Source organism: Tachypleus tridentatus, chromosome 13, assembly GCF_004210375.1.
Source record: "Tachypleus tridentatus isolate NWPU-2018 chromosome 13, ASM421037v1, whole genome shotgun sequence".
NCBI lineage: Eukaryota > Metazoa > Arthropoda > Merostomata > Xiphosura > Limulidae > Tachypleus > Tachypleus tridentatus.
In genome coordinates, this window is record NC_134837.1 from 199,259,703 (window position 1) to 199,277,335 (window position 17,633).

Here is a 17,633-nt window from a genome sequence, read left to right on the forward strand (position 1 = left end):
GTTCTAGATTTATGCTTAATAAGTCATTAGACACACAGTCAACATAATTTCAGTAAAAGACTGATCGTAGAGTTAGTTTAATTACTCTATTGATCAAAAGAGTCAGTGGCAGACATGACTATAAACTTTACTGAAAAACATCAACAAATCGTCTTGCTCAACATTAGAATGACGGAAAATTTAAATGTGAAGTTTATTATAAAAACACATTTATTTGTTTATATTCCAACTTCACTCGTTTTAACCCTGGCCCTACACGGTTAGGGCGCTTAACTGTGGGTCGTGGGTTCGAATACGTGTCACACCAGACATGCTCGGCCTTTCAGCCATGGGGGCATGAAATGTGACGGTCAATCCCACTATTCGTTGGTTAAAGAGTAGCCCAAGAGTTGGCGATGAGTGGTGATAACTAGCTTGCCTTCTCTCTAGTCTTACACAGCTAAATTAGGAACGGCTAGCGCTGATAGCCCTCCTGTAGCTTTGTGCGAAATTAAAAAAAAGCAGAAAGAAAATACAAAAACATACCGTTTTAACATTTATATTTAAGAAAAATCTAATTAGAGTCTTACAAGCACGTATCGGCATTCACACAAACAACTTTGCAACATCAAGAATTCTCTAAAGGAAAATAAAGTTTCCAAAATATCCTTGGCATCTATGAATCATAGTGTTATAAAACTAGTAGTTTCAATAGTATTGACTTGTAAACATGGTCGCTAGTGAAAACACAACCATATAAATTTTCTGTAGAGCTTATCCATTAGTTGTATCTTCTACCAGAATGTAGATTACAAAACTTATTAGGCTTAAAGATAGAATATCGCCACTTGTAACATCTACCAGGGGCCTAGCATTGCCTAGCGCGTTAAGACGTGCGCTTCGTAATTTGAGGGTCGCGGGTTCGTACCCGCGTCGCGCTAAACATGCTCGCCTTCCCAGCCGTGGGGGGCGTTATAATGTGATGGTCAATCCCACTTTTCGTTGGTAAAAGAGTAGCCCAAGAGTTGGCGGTGGGTGGTGATGACTAGCTGCCTTCCCTCTAGTCTTACACTGCTAAATTAGGGACGGCTAGCACAGATAGCCCTCGAGTAGCTTTGTGCGAAATTCCAAAACAAACAAACAAAACAAACAAACATCTACTATTATTTATAACTTAATTTCTAGATGTATTTCTAGGTATATTAAACTTACCACCAGATGGATTGAAACAAGTGTGAGCGAACGTGTAATTCTGCTGGTTTGAAAACATCGCGTCATGTATTAATGTAACATTGGGCAACTTTTAAAAACTCTTTCGTTGAGTAACGATGGAAAAAGTTGATACACAAAAGAGGTTCTCTTCAGTAGAATCAACTTAGTAAATCGGCGTCTGTGATCAATATTTTACTGAAATTAGGTTTATCCTTTTATTATTGTACTTTACCAAGTCAGAAATCTGTGAATTCTGTATATTAGAGTGTTAATAGAGTTCACCTAGTCAGAAAAGTATATAATGTATAGCTGAACTTACGTAGTCAGGGAAGTGAACTTGAAACAACATATATGTAAAAAATAGAAATTATTTGAATAACTAATTTAATTATAACTATTTAAGTGATAGGTGTTCAAAATTAGGAATATTTATTTTAATATCATTTAAAATCTTTTTTTTTTTTTAAAGAGGTATAGATCACGTGATTTTAAGTCATGGTGCAACACGCATGCGCGTCGCCTACAATAGCGAACCAGTATAGTTTTTCTCATCATCATTCACAGTCTAATATGGCTTTTAGTTACCAAATAGAAATTGCTTAAACGTGATTGGTTGGTGTTTCGCTACTCAACTATTATTTCTTACACGAACGACTACTGCTTAAACTTAGAGAACGTATTTTATCATTCATGGGTTCGGAAGGTATGAGGTAAGCCATATAAACGTAATTCGTTTGTTTACATTAAACCATATATGCAGAACTGAATTTTAATCAAATGAAAGCATATAATTTAAACACAAATGAGTGTAATGTAAGAAAAAAGTAATTTTTCTCGTTTTTATGTTTTGATTCTGCTAATGCTCTACAAAGTTTTTCAAGTTTCTTTTTGACACATATTGAATAAAAACACTTTCAATTTCGAAATGGTGGGGCTATCTGCTACTAATTTGCAACTAAAAGATTAGAGGGAAGGCAGTTAATCAACAACAGTACATATCATTAATTATTAGGATATTTCAATTAAATTTGATCATTGCAGGCTCCAAGTGTAGAGCGTGATTGTTTTCCTCGCCAACGAGACCAAAACTCTGCCCTTTCGGGTCCACGACTCAGCTGATGTGTTAACCAGGTTGGCCATGATATGATGGAAGTGTCGTAACCTGTTTGAGCTGCATATTAACCATTTATCAAATTGCGACGATTTAGACATTTACCAAAGTTTGAGTGTCCGCGTTGATTCTTTGTTAAAATTTTGCCCAAAGCTACACGAGGGCTATCTGCGCTAGCCGTCCTTAACTTAACAGTGTAAGACCAATGGGAAAACAACTAGTCATCACCACCCACCGTCAACTCGTGGGCTACTCTTTTACCAACGAATAGTGCGATTGAGCGTCACATTATAACGCCCCCACGGCTGAAAGGGCGAGTATGTTTGGTGTGACGGGGATAATTGCGGGGACTCTGAGAAAGTACATCCAGTATACACGTACTAATTTAAGGAGATAAGCATTTCATCTCACAAAAGTATCACAGCAACAGTACAATAAATAGTAGGTATATCACAACATTAGATACGGTCTTAACAGATTTGGCGCTTGTTATTAAAATAGCTCAATTTATATTTTCTTTCCCCTCCCCGTCAGTAGCACAGTGATGAGTCTGCAGTATTTCCATACCCCTTGTTGACAGAACACAGATAGCTTTATGTCTAACAAGAGCGAGACCACAACTTTGTATCTTGTACTATCTTCAGCAGTAATGAAGGTGTTTTAATTAACTTATGGAATCAGTGTAAATGCATAAAACAAGGCGTTTCAGGTTTGTTGTAGGGGTTCAAACTGGATGCTGAAATGTTCACAGTTTACTTTTGGATATCTTTAACACGGCTTTATTGATTACATCTAGTCGGGCTCTATGTGGGCGAGTTAAAGACTTATCTCAAAGGTTTTCGTATGTTCTGAGCAATTTTTACTTGTACAACATGCTCTTCGAGTTCATATGTGATTGTAGGAGTGCATATTTAGTGTTTAAAATAGGTATCATTTCAGGATAATGGCTCGCCATGTTTTTACATTGTTCTTGTAGGTTGTTTGGTTCGTTACACAATTCTTTCTGTTTAGAGACAATATGAGATTCTCCAAGTTAACAACAAAGAAATACAATAGTCCACGTTCCTTCCCAAGTGATTACCATTGTTTCGATTCCAGAGTTAATGGATCACACAGTTCGACAGTTACGATATCTCTGTACAAGGTGCATTAAAGAAGGTACATACTTGTTAAATTATTGTTACACGATAGGTACTAACGTTAAAATCAGATGTAGGATGCAATTTAGTGTAGAATGTCCATATGTAGGATCCGTTCAAGTACACAATGTAAGATCCGATCCAGTGTACAATGTCCATATGCAGGATCCAGTTTAGGGTACAATGTTCATATGTAGAATTCGATCTAGTGTACAATATCCATATGTAGGATCCAATCCAGTGTGCAATGCCTTTGTGCAAAACCCAATCCAAAGAACAATGCTCATATGTATGATCCAGTCTCATGTACAATGTCCACATGCAGGATCCGATTCAGTGAGCAATGTCTATTTGTAGGATCCGATACAGTGTACAATTTCCGTATGTAGGATCCGATCCTGTGTACAATATTCCTACCCAGAATTCTGACAACAAACAAAATGAAAAGTTAAGAAGACCTTAGCTATGAAAAACTGAAACCAAAACTTGAAAATTGTCGTTAACTTATAAATTCGATACCCGTGTTATTAACACGTGGTATTATGTTAAATGGTTCACTCTTGTTTTGCCAACATCTGAAAGACACTGTATTGTATTACCTGTATAAGAGTGTATGGATACTATACCATTGAGAAAAATTACATTTACACTATCTTTTAAAAATGTGCGGTTCTATATTAAGTAATCTGTTAATTACAGTGAAGCGCCATTAAGCCGCGGACCAGTAAACCGCGAAATCGCTTAAGCCGCTGTAACAAGTCTTGTGAGCGGTGTGAGCGAGGATTATCGCGGTTCACCGCTAATTTAAGAACGTGTAAAAACGCGGCTTACGAATATAATTCTGACTTTATAACTTCAAGGGGATATTTAAAAAGGATTATTTTATTGTAATCTTTATATTATTAATAAATATTAATCAAAATTGTGTTGTATATTTTATTTATTAAAAAGGGGAAAAGCGAACCATCGCAATGCAATGGTCGTTTGTGTTAAAACGGCACTTGTCAATTGTATCTGAATAGTCTATACATTAATATTATAATGATCACGTAATGGCCCGGATGAGGCTCCTCGGCGGAGCTGTTGGTGACTTTGGCTTTTCAGTCACAAAGGTTTAAGCCGCGGACCACTTAAGCCGCGGTTAAGCAGGTTGACCCCCAAATACCGCGGCTTAACGGTGCTCCACTGTATCATTTGTACTGTTCACACTTCTTTCTGACTAAAATTTAGTCTTTGAACAATACAGTAAAGAATCTAAAGACTGTTTTGTCACTGGCTGTTGGTGTTTAATTAACTGTAACATTGTTTTTGTAACTTATATTTTATAAAGTTGAAAATACAAAAAACTGTTTCTTTTTCTTTAAACATATAAACCCCATAATAAAAAACAAAAAGTTTGGACATTTTTATGTTTTATTCGTACAATCAATGTTGATAGCGTGTATGTTGCTCTAAATAGTTCCCTTTATTTACTACAAAATGTGTTTCAGTTTTGATTTTATTTAGATATTGTTTAATAGTATTCCATGCTTATTGTATTATTGGTTGAGTGTTAGAGAAAATTTATTTTCTTACGTTAAAAGTACTGTTTATTTGACTATACGAATCACAATTGGATAAAGTAACACAATCGTTACATTCAGAAATGTTTAGGTATGATGTTAATTTAGCGCTGAATATTCAGGATGATTATAATTTACTTTTACCGTATTCCACTGATTTAGTCAATGTGACTGAGTCGTATCTTTAGTATGTCACTGATAATTCCTCACGTTATGGTCTAAAGATGGGATGCTGTGGTGCTGCGACCAGAGTTCACTCTTCCCAGGTTAGTGAGAATATTCTCTTTGTTTTGTTTTTTCTCATCCGGGCATGTTTATGTTTTACATATATTCGAACAGGTGTTCTAAAAATGGATGTTAAATGTTCACTCTTTCCAGTATCTGTTGCGAGGTAGACTTCCTCCCACATGGCTCTCAGAAGTAAGTGTGATAAACCCTTGGTGGGAACAGCACAGACAGCCAATTGTTTACACAAAACTTCAAACACATTTTGACAAAGTTACTCTGTAACAGAAAACATTACAACAACGTAGTTAATAACGAGAAATGGAAAGAATATCCACCTCACGTGGATCACGTTTTCAGGCCTAGGATTCCAAACAACTAAACAGGTTAAAACAATTATTGTCAGCAGTGAACCCATAGCTTGGAATTTTGGATTTTTATAGCCTTTGTAACGGAATAGTGTAACATGCAGAGACGAGCTTTAAAGATAAGCTGAGCCCCATTAAGCTGGTGAGCTTATTAGTGACCTAAGTAAATTTCTAGGCTTAGTGTTTGTTTTGATGTGTCTTGTTTCCATGGTAACGTGACATTGAGTGATTACATCCTGCGTTATTCTTATTTTCTCAGCTAAACCGTCTTAAGATCGTGACAGTTTAATTTTTTTTCACGATAATTTATTGATTTTAAAACTCGGCATAGTATTTCGTACAAACGTTTAATTCGCCTCGGCTGTGCACGCTGGTTTCAAGTTATTTCAAAATTTCCTTGTTATTTATTAGCTGACTTGACAGTTGTTTTGTGTCTGTTCTAAGGGTTGGTAGCGACAACATAATAGACACTATGACACATTATGTTTAAGTGTAACCAACAACCAATCATTGAAAGGGGTTGGTTTTGGATATCTTATCTTCAAAGTGAAATGGTTTGAATATTAAAAAAAAATCATTTTTTTTTAATATTACAGTCTTTCTATAAATTTGAAACAACGGTATTAGTGTGACTCGGCATTATTTCAGCACAAAACTGCTACCCGATGAATTATCAGCACTGTGTTTACTACAGGTATCAAATTCCGAATTATAGCGTTGTAAGCCTGTACGTTCATATCTGAGCCACTGAAGGATACATGAGTGGTACAGATTACTGATGTTTTTATTCATCAGCGAAGTGATATATTTTGATAATTCAATAATAAAATAAAAGACATTTTAATAGGATATCGTGGCCCTCACGTTTAAAGTATTCCTTATAACTTAAGACTTTCCATGGCTTTTTAATATTCCTCAAAAAAATAAGACATTATAGATGTAAATGTATGTACACAAATACTGAGTACAAATCTATGGAGGTTATGATTTCGTGATGGCGAGAAACCCACTTGAAGTAAAAACGTATTTTCAATACCTTAACCTGAAGATGACCTAAGAAGGTCGAAACGTTGTGTTGTACTTTATTTTGGTTAAAGTTTTAATATATCCAAACCAGCCGTTTTGAGTTATAGTTTCATTGCACACGTCACTGGTTAGGCCACATTTGGAATATTGTATTCAGTCTTGGGCTCTTATCTCAGGAAAGACGTTGAATCGTTGCAAAGGGTCCAGGAATGCACACACAGGGCAGGTAGCTCATTATGTGACTTTGTGCTTTATAAACAAACAAAAACTTTATTATTTTATCGTTTTGTAGAAATACTTCAAGAATGGTAAACGTCTGTAGTGATTTTTATATAGTTGGCTAAGGAAATAGACGTTGACTTTAAAATGTGAAATTTACATTACTTCGATTATGTTCATTTATTAGAAAGTGTTTGTGTTAAGGAGAAAAAATCGGTTTTCTTGTTCACACAAACGTTTCTATGTCGATGACCTTGAAAACTTCTGGTTATTGTGATCAACTTCACGAAGAAATCGTTCCCATGGAAACAGTGTAAACATCAGTAACGATTATTCGTCGGCTTCACCTAATAGAACTTTGGTATTTTAATTATAGAATGAAGTATATTAACCTGTGTGTATTGTTACACCTTTAAAACCTTTTATCTTCTTTGTTATTTTAATAAAATTTAGTTAGGAAATAACCACAACATTTTGATAGCAATTACTGTCACATAAGTCAGTGGTTTCTAAACATTTGCCATTCACACTCCCCTTTAATAAATAAGGTTTCTTACTCACCCCCCCCTCCTTTTTAATGAGTAAAAGCGTGAACAAGTGACGAGATATAACACATGGATACACATTAAAATACTGTGCGTAGAATAGTAATTACTTATTATTTTCATATAAAAATATTAAAACTCTTTAATTTTGCACCATTTTCATTGTTGACGGTACTTTCATCATCCGGACCCTGTTAAGAGATAATTTAGATTCCTAAATGCTGAATTATGACATACGTGTCGGGAAAAGTTGTAGAAAGTAGAAACCACCAATTGGATTTGAAGAAAACACCAGGATCCAGATTATTGATGTGCTTATATATAAATATATACGCGGACAGAATTGTTTGTTTGTTTTTGAATTTCGCACAAAGCTACACGGGGGCTATCTGCGCTAGTCGTCCCTAATTTAGCACTGTAAGACTAGAGGGAAGGCAGCTAGTCATCACAACCCACCGCTAACTCGTGGGCGACTCTTACCAACGAATAGTGGGGTTGACTGTCACATTATAACGCCCCACGACTGAAAGAGCGAATATGTTTAGTTTAACGGGGATTCGAACCTGCGACCCTCAGATGACTAGTCTAGCGCCTTAACCACCTGGCCATGCCGGGCCGAGACAGAAATTACTGAGCCTTAATACACATAGCCACTCAGTCGTTGTAGATAGTCTCAGAAAATCCATCTGTTTTTAAACGATCACATCCTTTAAAAACTGACACGTTGCCTGAACCCTTACAATATCTGCTGTAAGGTCACACCGCTTCAGAATAGCGAGATAACAATAGAAAACTAAATATATTTTGCTACATTTCAAATTTATCTGTTGACATATTCACTGGTACAGCGGAAGATCTGATGGCTTATAACACTAAGAACTGGGTTTCAATACCCGTGGTGGGCATAGTACAAGTAGGACATTGTGCAACTATGCGTTTAACTAAAAATAAACAAGAAAAAATAGTTGACATGTCCAATATGAGTACTAAATCACCTACCAGTTAAATATTTTCATGGAGTATTAAAACTCACCAATTAATCTTCCAAGGAATATTAAAAAGTGCCCACCAATCAAAGATTTCTATGGAATATTAAAATGCACCAATCATACATTTTCAGGGAGTATAAATCACTGATTTTTGTGTAGTATTAAAAATTTCTAACCAATAAAGTTTCCTAGGAAACATTAAAATTCGACTTCCAATCAGATATACCTCAGGGATTTTTATTTGACTTCGTAATGTCACACTTGACGTGGTAAACGTTTTAGCTACCGTATCACAGTATAATGAAAGATGAAATTGTGATATAATATTCTTTCAAGTCAAGCAGCGGCATAATAATGATCATTATACCTCCGGCTACATTTGGCTATTGGATATACAAGACTGTTTTGTGTAACAGTTATCGTTTAGTTAATTTAATTATCTAATATTTAATAATTATTTAGGTTTCATAACAAGGATGTTAAAAGTAATTATTTTAAAGGCGATAGCTATAACAAATATCTTTATGTAACTCAATAAGAGCCCTACGTTGTGTGTGCAATTGAGTTGTTGCAAACTGACGTCATATTACTCGAACCTTTCGTAGTTTCTCGCTACCTTAAGGGAATATTATTACATCATAACGTCTCGTAGTTTGTAGAAAGTTCTAGGCCTTATTTAAGAAATATATATCATATATCAAATATATATAGGCGACCAAATGAACGCAACTTAACTCAAAAAACATTAAGTTATTGAAAGTGAAGTTAGACTGCATGATTTTTAGTTTTGCCGTAGATGACATTATTTAAAACAAGTTTCACAATAGTTTTGTAATTATGGAGAGTAATTTGTCTCGTCAAATGGTGTTCTAAAGTAAATGAACAAATCTGTGTGGGCTTAGACGAAAATGAGACAATTATTCGAAGTTCTGGATGTAAATGTTGTAACTCACAGATTAGCGTAAGAGAATCTATTACAGATTGTGCAGTAAGAAACAGAGTAGAGAAAATAATTCATCTTTTTAATTGAGTTCAAAATTAATTGAACCAACCTGTGTGGACTTTTAACAAGACAAGATAATTATTAGAGTTTAAGATACAACTGTGATATCCTGAAGTATAAAGAATTGTTGTACATACATTTAACTTGTTTTTAATATATTATTTGAAAACAAGTGGATTGTGTGCTACGTGTTTATTGTTGAAATTTATCACCAACAAGTTACAAACACCCACTATAAATAATTATAGTGTACAAAATCTGACACTGGATATGGTACAACAACTTCTATCACACCTTCTGCTTCAACTGGTAGTGTTACAACAATAACTATTACACTATCTGCTAAAACGAGTTATCTGTTTCATTACGCGACACGTGCCGTATTAATTAAATTAATTAACTCAAATAACTCAAAGAGAAAATTTAAATTCATGAAACCACTGAAAGGTTTTCTGTAACTAGAAATGAGATGACATTTTGTATGCTTTTTCTTATATGTCACGTATGACTTATTTCATAGTACAATAAACGAATTGTAACGTGATTTTGTGACAGAGTGTGGTGATTTGATTAACAGGACGATACAGGAGAGATGGACATTGATGATTTATCAAAATAAACTGTATAATTTCGTTTTGTTATCCTTCATTAAGTATGGCGTGATATACACAATAGTGCTTTTGGTAAAACAACACACTGTGTGTTAAAACAGCAAAATTCCCGATATAACTTAATTCAGAATTAGATCATTACAGTAGAAATTTTCTTATCTTCTACCTTCAGTAACCTTTGTTATGAAGTGTCCGGATGAAAAGTTTAAAGTAACAATAGCCATCTGTTGTTACACTTTAAATAAAGCAACCATTAATATCGAATACAACGTCATGAACAAGTAATACTATTATTTTTCCTAAGTTAGGAAATTAAAGTTATATCATTACAAATTAATCAATAATCCCACAGAATGACATAATAGTTTGAAGCTTGGTCATTGTTAATGTCCGGAAATTTTAAGATGACTTGTTTTTTAGGTGAATGGACGAAGGATACTACCAGATTTAGAAAACTTTGAGGGACCAATAAGGGACCGCCAATGTAGTGATGTCATATTTCTTCTCTTGTTCGCTGCATTTTGCGGCTTTCTGGTGAGTTTAATTATGTTTCATTTTTGAGAAGTGTTTGACCTACTGAGACTTCAACTCATTCAATTGTTTAAAACATATTTTAGGTTTTAGTCATTTCTTTTACCTCACTGTTTTTACGTCAGTAACAAGTTGTGTTTTTCAAACCTTGGCCTAGACGAAGAAGTAAATATTACCAAAGTAGGGCTTAGTTAATTGAAATATTAATTTCGGCTGTGATATGTGAATACCTAATAAATATAACAAAATAATGAGTGATTTATCAATAGTCTTGTGTTTTGTTATAGCAAAGCCACGTTGGGCTATCTGCTGAGCCCACCGCGGGGAATCGAACCCCTGATTTTAGCGTTGTAAATCCGTAGACATACTGCTGTACTAGCGGGGGCTATCAATAGTCTTGGAAAATGAAATTACTAGAAACCAATTGTAAAATATTGATATTTTATGAATCAGACAGTGCAGAAAGTCTGAAAACAGTTTCTAACACCTTTTTATCATAACTTCATATAAATATTTAGCTGCGTATTAAACAGTTACTATTTGATATATATATAAGCACCAAGACGCAAAACTCACTTTTTTCACAAGTACTACCCAGAAATAGCTGCCAAATATTTCAGATCCCAGAATAAATTTTTGTCCAAATAAAAAATACTTTCCTAGCAGAACTATCAAATTATTGCAAAGTGTCTTCTTTCGTCTCTTCAAATATAGTAGTATTCATCACAAATGCCTACGTTATCACGACCAAATTCATCTTTGATGACTTTCCATTCTAGAGGAAAACTCGTTACATGTCTTAAAATTTACTGTACTAACTCCGTTACCATATCCACCCACTTTCAGTTTCTGCATTTGCAAATCGATCGTAGTGAGAAAAAAAGCTCTGAAATATTCGAATCAGCTTAGGTGTAAATATATCTAAAGCTGGTTCTAAGTGGTCGAACGAGAATATAGCAAACAGAAGGCTGTATAAAGGTACACTATAATGTATTTCATACCTAGGTCTAAAGTAGCGCTTGATTTGGTAAATAAAATTATATATCAAGGAAAAGCTATTTCCCCTGTAGCATTATACAACTAAGACATCCAACATTCAAGTTTTGATTGATTCTTCCACTATTTATATCTAGGCTTTATTGGCTTCGGTTTGTCCTGAATTTTACGTAAAGCTATACGAGGGCTATCTACACTAGCTTTCTCTAACAGAGTAGTGATAGACTAGACAAAAAGCAACTAGCCAGCACTATCTTCCGCCAACTCTTGGACTACTCTTTTATCAATGAATAATATGATTAACCGTAGCATTATAATGGCGCACGGATGAAACGGCAAACATGTCTGGTGTGAAGAGGACTCGAACCCGCGATTAGCAGATTGCGAGTCAAGCGTCCTAACGACTTTACCATCCACACCTATAGAGATAATTTCTTTTAAAGTCTTTTGTTTGGCACCTTGTCAAATACTTTCTGAAAATCCAGATACTCCAAATCTACACCCTTAACTTATCTACTTAAGCAATAATTTTTCCGAAGTATGCCAAAGGTTTGTAAAGCAACGTTTTCCCTTTGTGAAACCATGTTGACTATCCAATAAAATTCTAAATTTTGTTAAATGACTTTACAAAGAATCTTTTATCAGACTTTCCAAAACTTTTCTCACAACTGTAAGACTAATAAGTCCCTAATTATTAGGACAAATTTTATCATCTTCTTTGAAGAGAAAAGTTACATTAACTAGCTTCCATCCCTCAGGTACCCACTGTTCAAGGACTGACAACAAATAGTAACAAATGGTTCACGTATCCATTATTGTTATTTAAACTTCCCAATTTTTCTTAACCAGCTATGAGTTATTATATAATGTAGATGGTATGGAACACGTATATTAATGAGTTATTATATATTGTAGATATTAACGAAAATTCTTAGATAATCATACATATTAATGAGTTATTATATAATGTAGATGGTATGGAACAGTAAACAAACAAACACATATTAAGAGTTATTATATTATTAAACAATGTTGGACACATTTTTAAGTAAATAGTAATGTACATGTTCACAAATGGAGAGAAAGTGATACCAACGGATATTGAAAACATTTCAAATTTTATTTAGGCCTATGTATTGGCTACTGCTGGAGGCAAGGGTGAACCAGATCGACTGCTTTTCGGGTGTGATAGCTATGGTAATGTGTGTGGTAAGAAGAACCCAAAGATTCCTGGTGCTTCTCAGTCTGGGAAGAATACAGTTTCTAGACCGTGAGTAAAGTAGTACTGTAATGCCAAACTATTCATTCGTAAGGTTTAATGGTCCTGAGAAGTTGTGAACATGGCTGATATAGTTCCAGCTTTCACAAATAGACACTCACACAATCTATGAATATTGTAGATATTTAACTAGTTGAAGGATACGATTGTATTTTTGTTGTTTTATTGGTTCAATGAACATGACACGGATAGAAATAGATACATACGTAACAATAATCTTTCTTTGTCTCAGATACCTTTTGTACAAGCCACATGAGATCCCTCCAAAACAATGTGTTCGAAGCTGTCCAGAAGGAGAATATACGTGAGTCAGAGTGTTTGAGCTGTTTATCTTATGGAGTTGTTGTTAGTACATGAATGCGTCTATAGATTGCTGTGTAGTTATTTGTATACTGCTGCAAACTTGTGTATATTGTTTAGTTTAGTAGTTATGTATGCGCTGATGAATGGTTTGTATATGTTGGTGAACAAACACTGATGAATAAACGCGTAGGTTGTTCGGTAGTTATGTAAATTGATAAATGTTTATGTATATTCTTGTAGTTGTGTGTATATTAAAGAATAATTGTTGGTAGATATACACGACATTTCAGTTTAAGTTTAATACGAGCTTTATGAATTAGATTGTTTATATAGTGCGACTGTTATATTTAGCTATTTTTAGAATTAGTAGTTTATCAGAGGTTTGTTTGTGCAACTGTTTATAAGTCATACGTTGTATAGTTTAATATTTATGAACTGGCGATTGTTATATTATTGCATTATGTTACTAGAACCTTATGAATTGTCGTTTTAGTTAAATATTACTGCATCGTAAAATATAGTAGTGTGTGGAACATGCAAGTCTTTTGTTGGGGTATAAATAGACTGTGTGATTGTGAATTTAGCCATAAAGAGCATATAGTGGCGGTTTTAAATGTAAACCTATCACAGATTAGATTATAATACCTTTCTCACTAAGGGCTCAATCCAAATAACTAAACTCATAACCGTTTTGTGCTTGTTATAGTTTTCATATTGTAACTGTTAATACAGTAAGCGTGTAGTCACAAAATGTTTTATGTTATCAGTAAACATTATAAGGGTTTTATATCGAATTTTTAAGCAGTTATTTGATCGTACATTTTTTGTTTTCGAATGTTGACTATCCACACGCAAAGTAATTTTGTTTTTAAGATTAAAAATACTTTTATGCATCAGAAAATCGTCAAATGTCACATACTGAACTTTTATAACTTCCTAATAACCTTCAGATAATTAACAAACGTTTTTGTTTTTTTAAATCTTTATACTTTGTTTGTTATCTTCACTACTGTATTTCTGTATGGCATTGGTCGATTTGACCGTCGTTGTAATCACCATGAATATTTGGGAAATAGGATTTAAGTTACGCTTTTTCTTTCATTCTAGAATCATTACATGTTATAACCCGAAACCACAAATGTTTAGTATAAATAGCTTAAATCTCATAAAATTATATATATATTTTATTGTCCTTTCAGCTGTGTCTCACTAACATTATAGAAGCTGAATAACACGGAGCACGTGCACTTATGATTCTGTATCAAATAGTACAAAACTGGCCTTTAGTCTTTACAAAGTGACCTATATGGACTTTGTTCTAGTGGACCAGTGTTTTGAAAATATAATAAAACATCGGTTATAATACACAAAATATGTATATATATATACATATATTATTACTATTTACATATAAGTTCTTAAATTTTAATCCCCTGCTGTTACAGCAGTAAGTCTGCAGATTTATAATGCTAAAATCAGCAGTTCGATTTCCCTCAGCGGACTCAGCAGATAGCCCGATGTCGCTTTGCTATGAGAAAACACACATACATTACATTTCATTTATTTTTTTCTTAAAACATAGAATAATAAATGAAAAATATCTAAAACAATGGTTTCTACTACTTATCGTTGTAAAAGAGTTTGTATTTGGTTGCTCTACCTCACCTAATTTCTCACGTGGAGAATATGAAATTGAATAAATTTTTAGGTTTTAAATGTAAATGTTGAAATAATAAAACATTATAAATTACTGTATCAATATCGCAGAATTCCATTGTAATTTATCAGGCTTATCTGTATTTAGGTCTAAAAATACTGTTTTTCAAAAACATATTTTTTTACTTACATTTTCCTACCGAGTTTTCTAACTTCACGAGTCTGAGAAAACCATGCCAGAGAAATTCTGAGCTTTCGATTGGTTATACTCACGTCAGGAAGCAAAGTAGGTGTACGTAAACAAATATTTACAAACAGGGCACTGTGTTTGATTCGCTAAATATAGTGATTCCTCAGAAAGAAAACAAGATAGGAGGTTCTTATTTTATATTCTAGCTTGTCCAAGTCGTAATTTGAGTTTTAAAGGCATAACAAATTACGGAATTGGTATTTAGAATGACAAAGATCTAATTTGAACCAATACTGCACTCAACATATCACGTGATATTTAGAAGTTTTTAATACCTACCTTTAAATTACCTAATGTATAATTCTAAAATTTTAATTATAATTTACACTTTGATACCAGACTTATTGACATACATTCATGAAATGGTAACTCAATAAGATTTTGAATGAGGTTACAAATGTCGTGACGTACTTTTTGATCTCTGACCATTGGAAGATTCGTTGAGAGAGGGATGACAGTGGATAATAATAACCTGTCTTGTCAGTAGTGTTCTAAAATAAATTAACCATCCCATGTTTAGTAACCAACAGTTATAATGGTGATTTTAAAAAGAAATGATCACAGACTGTATTGTAATAACAGACCAGGTAGAATAATTAGCCTTGCCAAATTTGTTTTAAAACAACTGAATCAACCTGTGTGGGCTTTGACGAAAAAAAGGAGGAATATTTAAAGCTCTAAATATAACTGTCATAACCAATAATGCATTGAATTGTTTTAATATATTATTTTAAAACAAGTAGGGTTTGTTGTTTCTTTATTGTTGAAGTTTATCGCCCCCAAGGCACGGGTATCTACTGTAAAGAATCTGGCTCACGCTTGTGTATATTGTTGCGTGGTTATGTATACATTGATGAATATTTGCGTATATTGTTGGGTAGCTATGTGCATATTTAAGAATACTTGCGTATATTATTGGTTAGTTATGGCTACTTTTATCTCTCTTATTAACGTAGATATGTAAAGATTAGCATCTAGATATGTCATTGAAATAAAGATACTAAACAGTAGAAGGCTAATTAATATAAGTTTACATCCTTTGGCAACTAGAAAATAACTTTTAATGTGAAATTTCGTTTAACTTTTTAACACAAATCATTACTAACACCAATAAACAATGTGTTGATGCTAGTTTTGTCTTTTTTTACTTTGCTTCAGTTTCTAGTTGGTATATCGTTTTTATTACCGAATTTTCTACTGGAATGTTAATTATAACATTCTTAGTATTCCAGGTTATTACAGGCCAGGTGGTTAAGGTACTCGACTCTTAATCTGGGGGTCGCCGGGTCGAATCCCCCGTCCCACTAAACATTCTCGCCCTTTCAGCCGTAAGGGTGTTATAAGTGATGGTCAATCCCACTATTCGTTGATAAAAAGTAGCCCAAGAGTTGGCGGTGGGTAGTGATGATTAGCTGCCTTCTCTCCAGTTTTACACTGCTAAATTAGGGACAGCTAGCGCAGATAACCCTCGTGTAGCTTTGCGTTAAATTCAAACCAAACCAAACCAGGTTATTACAGTTACATTAACACTAATTACATTTGAATGATATCCTTAAGCTATTATTTGTTATGTGGTTGTTAAAGAAAAATTTTCTTTCGAAGGTATTTCTTTCTTCATACTTCTTTGGTGAATATAAAATATTTTGCTGTGATAATGAACTATTGATAATTAAACTTTGATGTAAGAAAGTTAGTTGAAGTGTCATATGATGAAGAAAACTATGAATGCTCGAATATTAAATTTTTAAAACTGAACTTTATGGTTTACAGTGAAATGCTCAATAACCAATTTTTTATGGTGTATTTTTAGATCTTCAGTGCTGAAACGTTGTGTTTTACGTGTGACACGGGAAACATTGATTCAACAAACACTGAACATAACGCGATCATTTTTTTGAGGTATCTACAGTTTATTTGTCATATATTTGTCAATTTGTGTATTTTCTACCTGTCTTCTTACATCTCTGTCATCTACATAATTTCCAGGCCGCCAGTCTTTATTTTTTTTAGAGGTGTATGTGTGTTGGCCAGGTGGTTAAGGCACTGGACTCGTAATCCCCGTCACACTAAACACGCTCGCTCTTTCAGCCGGGGTGGGTGGGAGGGCATTATAATGAGACAGTCAATTCCACTATTCGCTGATGAAGTAGCCCAAGAGTTGGCGGCGGGTGGTGATGACTAGCTGCCTTCCCTCTAGTCTTACACTGCAAAATTACGGCAAGCTAGCGCAGATAGCCCTCGAGTGGCTTTGCGAGAAATTCTTAATAAACCTATCTGTCTTAATATTTCTTTCTATCAGTTTATTTGTCTATCTATATCTATCTTTTTTCTTTGTATATATGTATTTTTTATAAACTACTCTTCCATACTGATAAGTTTGCTGTAGTAGGGTTATGTATAAAATACATTTGATTTTAAAATCTTGTATTTGGCCCAAAATATTTTTGTTTGATCTTTCGATAGACTGCTTATCCTACATTGTATTTAATTTTTATATTCTATTTATGTTTAAAAATGACTTTCGAGAGCAAATATTTAGTTTATCTAAAGAGAAATTAAGATATTCGTGGAGTGAAAACATAAATTATTTACACTAATTGTTCCTGATTTAAATGAAGTTTTTATTTAA

At 33.9% G+C, this 17,633-nt stretch overlaps 1 protein-coding gene across 1 annotated transcript; it reads left to right on the forward strand.

The window, feature by feature from the left end:
- Nucleotides 1-1,714: 1,714 nt before the first annotated feature.
- Nucleotides 1,715-16,902, forward strand: LOC143236425 (choline transporter-like protein 1). The gene is made up of 6 exons (XM_076474688.1): nucleotides 1,715-1,901; nucleotides 5,166-5,269; nucleotides 10,410-10,523; nucleotides 12,644-12,786; nucleotides 13,028-13,099; nucleotides 16,815-16,902. Exons 2-6 carry the CDS (start codon nucleotides 5,228-5,230, stop codon nucleotides 16,900-16,902), a joined length of 459 nt encoding a protein of 152 aa, XP_076330803.1. The 5' UTR covers nucleotides 1,715-1,901; nucleotides 5,166-5,227.
- Nucleotides 16,903-17,633: the final 731 nt, after the last annotated feature.

Coding starts and splice junctions, on each gene's coding strand:
- LOC143236425 (XM_076474688.1), top strand. CDS start 5,228: ATGGGATGCTGTGGTGCTGCGACCAGAGTTCACTCTTCCCAG. Junction 5,270..10,409: donor CCAGAGTTCACTCTTCCCAG/GTTAGTGAGAAT, acceptor CTTGTTTTTTAG/GTGAATGGACGAAGGATACT. Junction 13,100..16,814: donor TGTCCAGAAGGAGAATATAC/GTGAGTCAGAGT, acceptor GTGTATTTTTAG/ATCTTCAGTGCTGAAACGTT.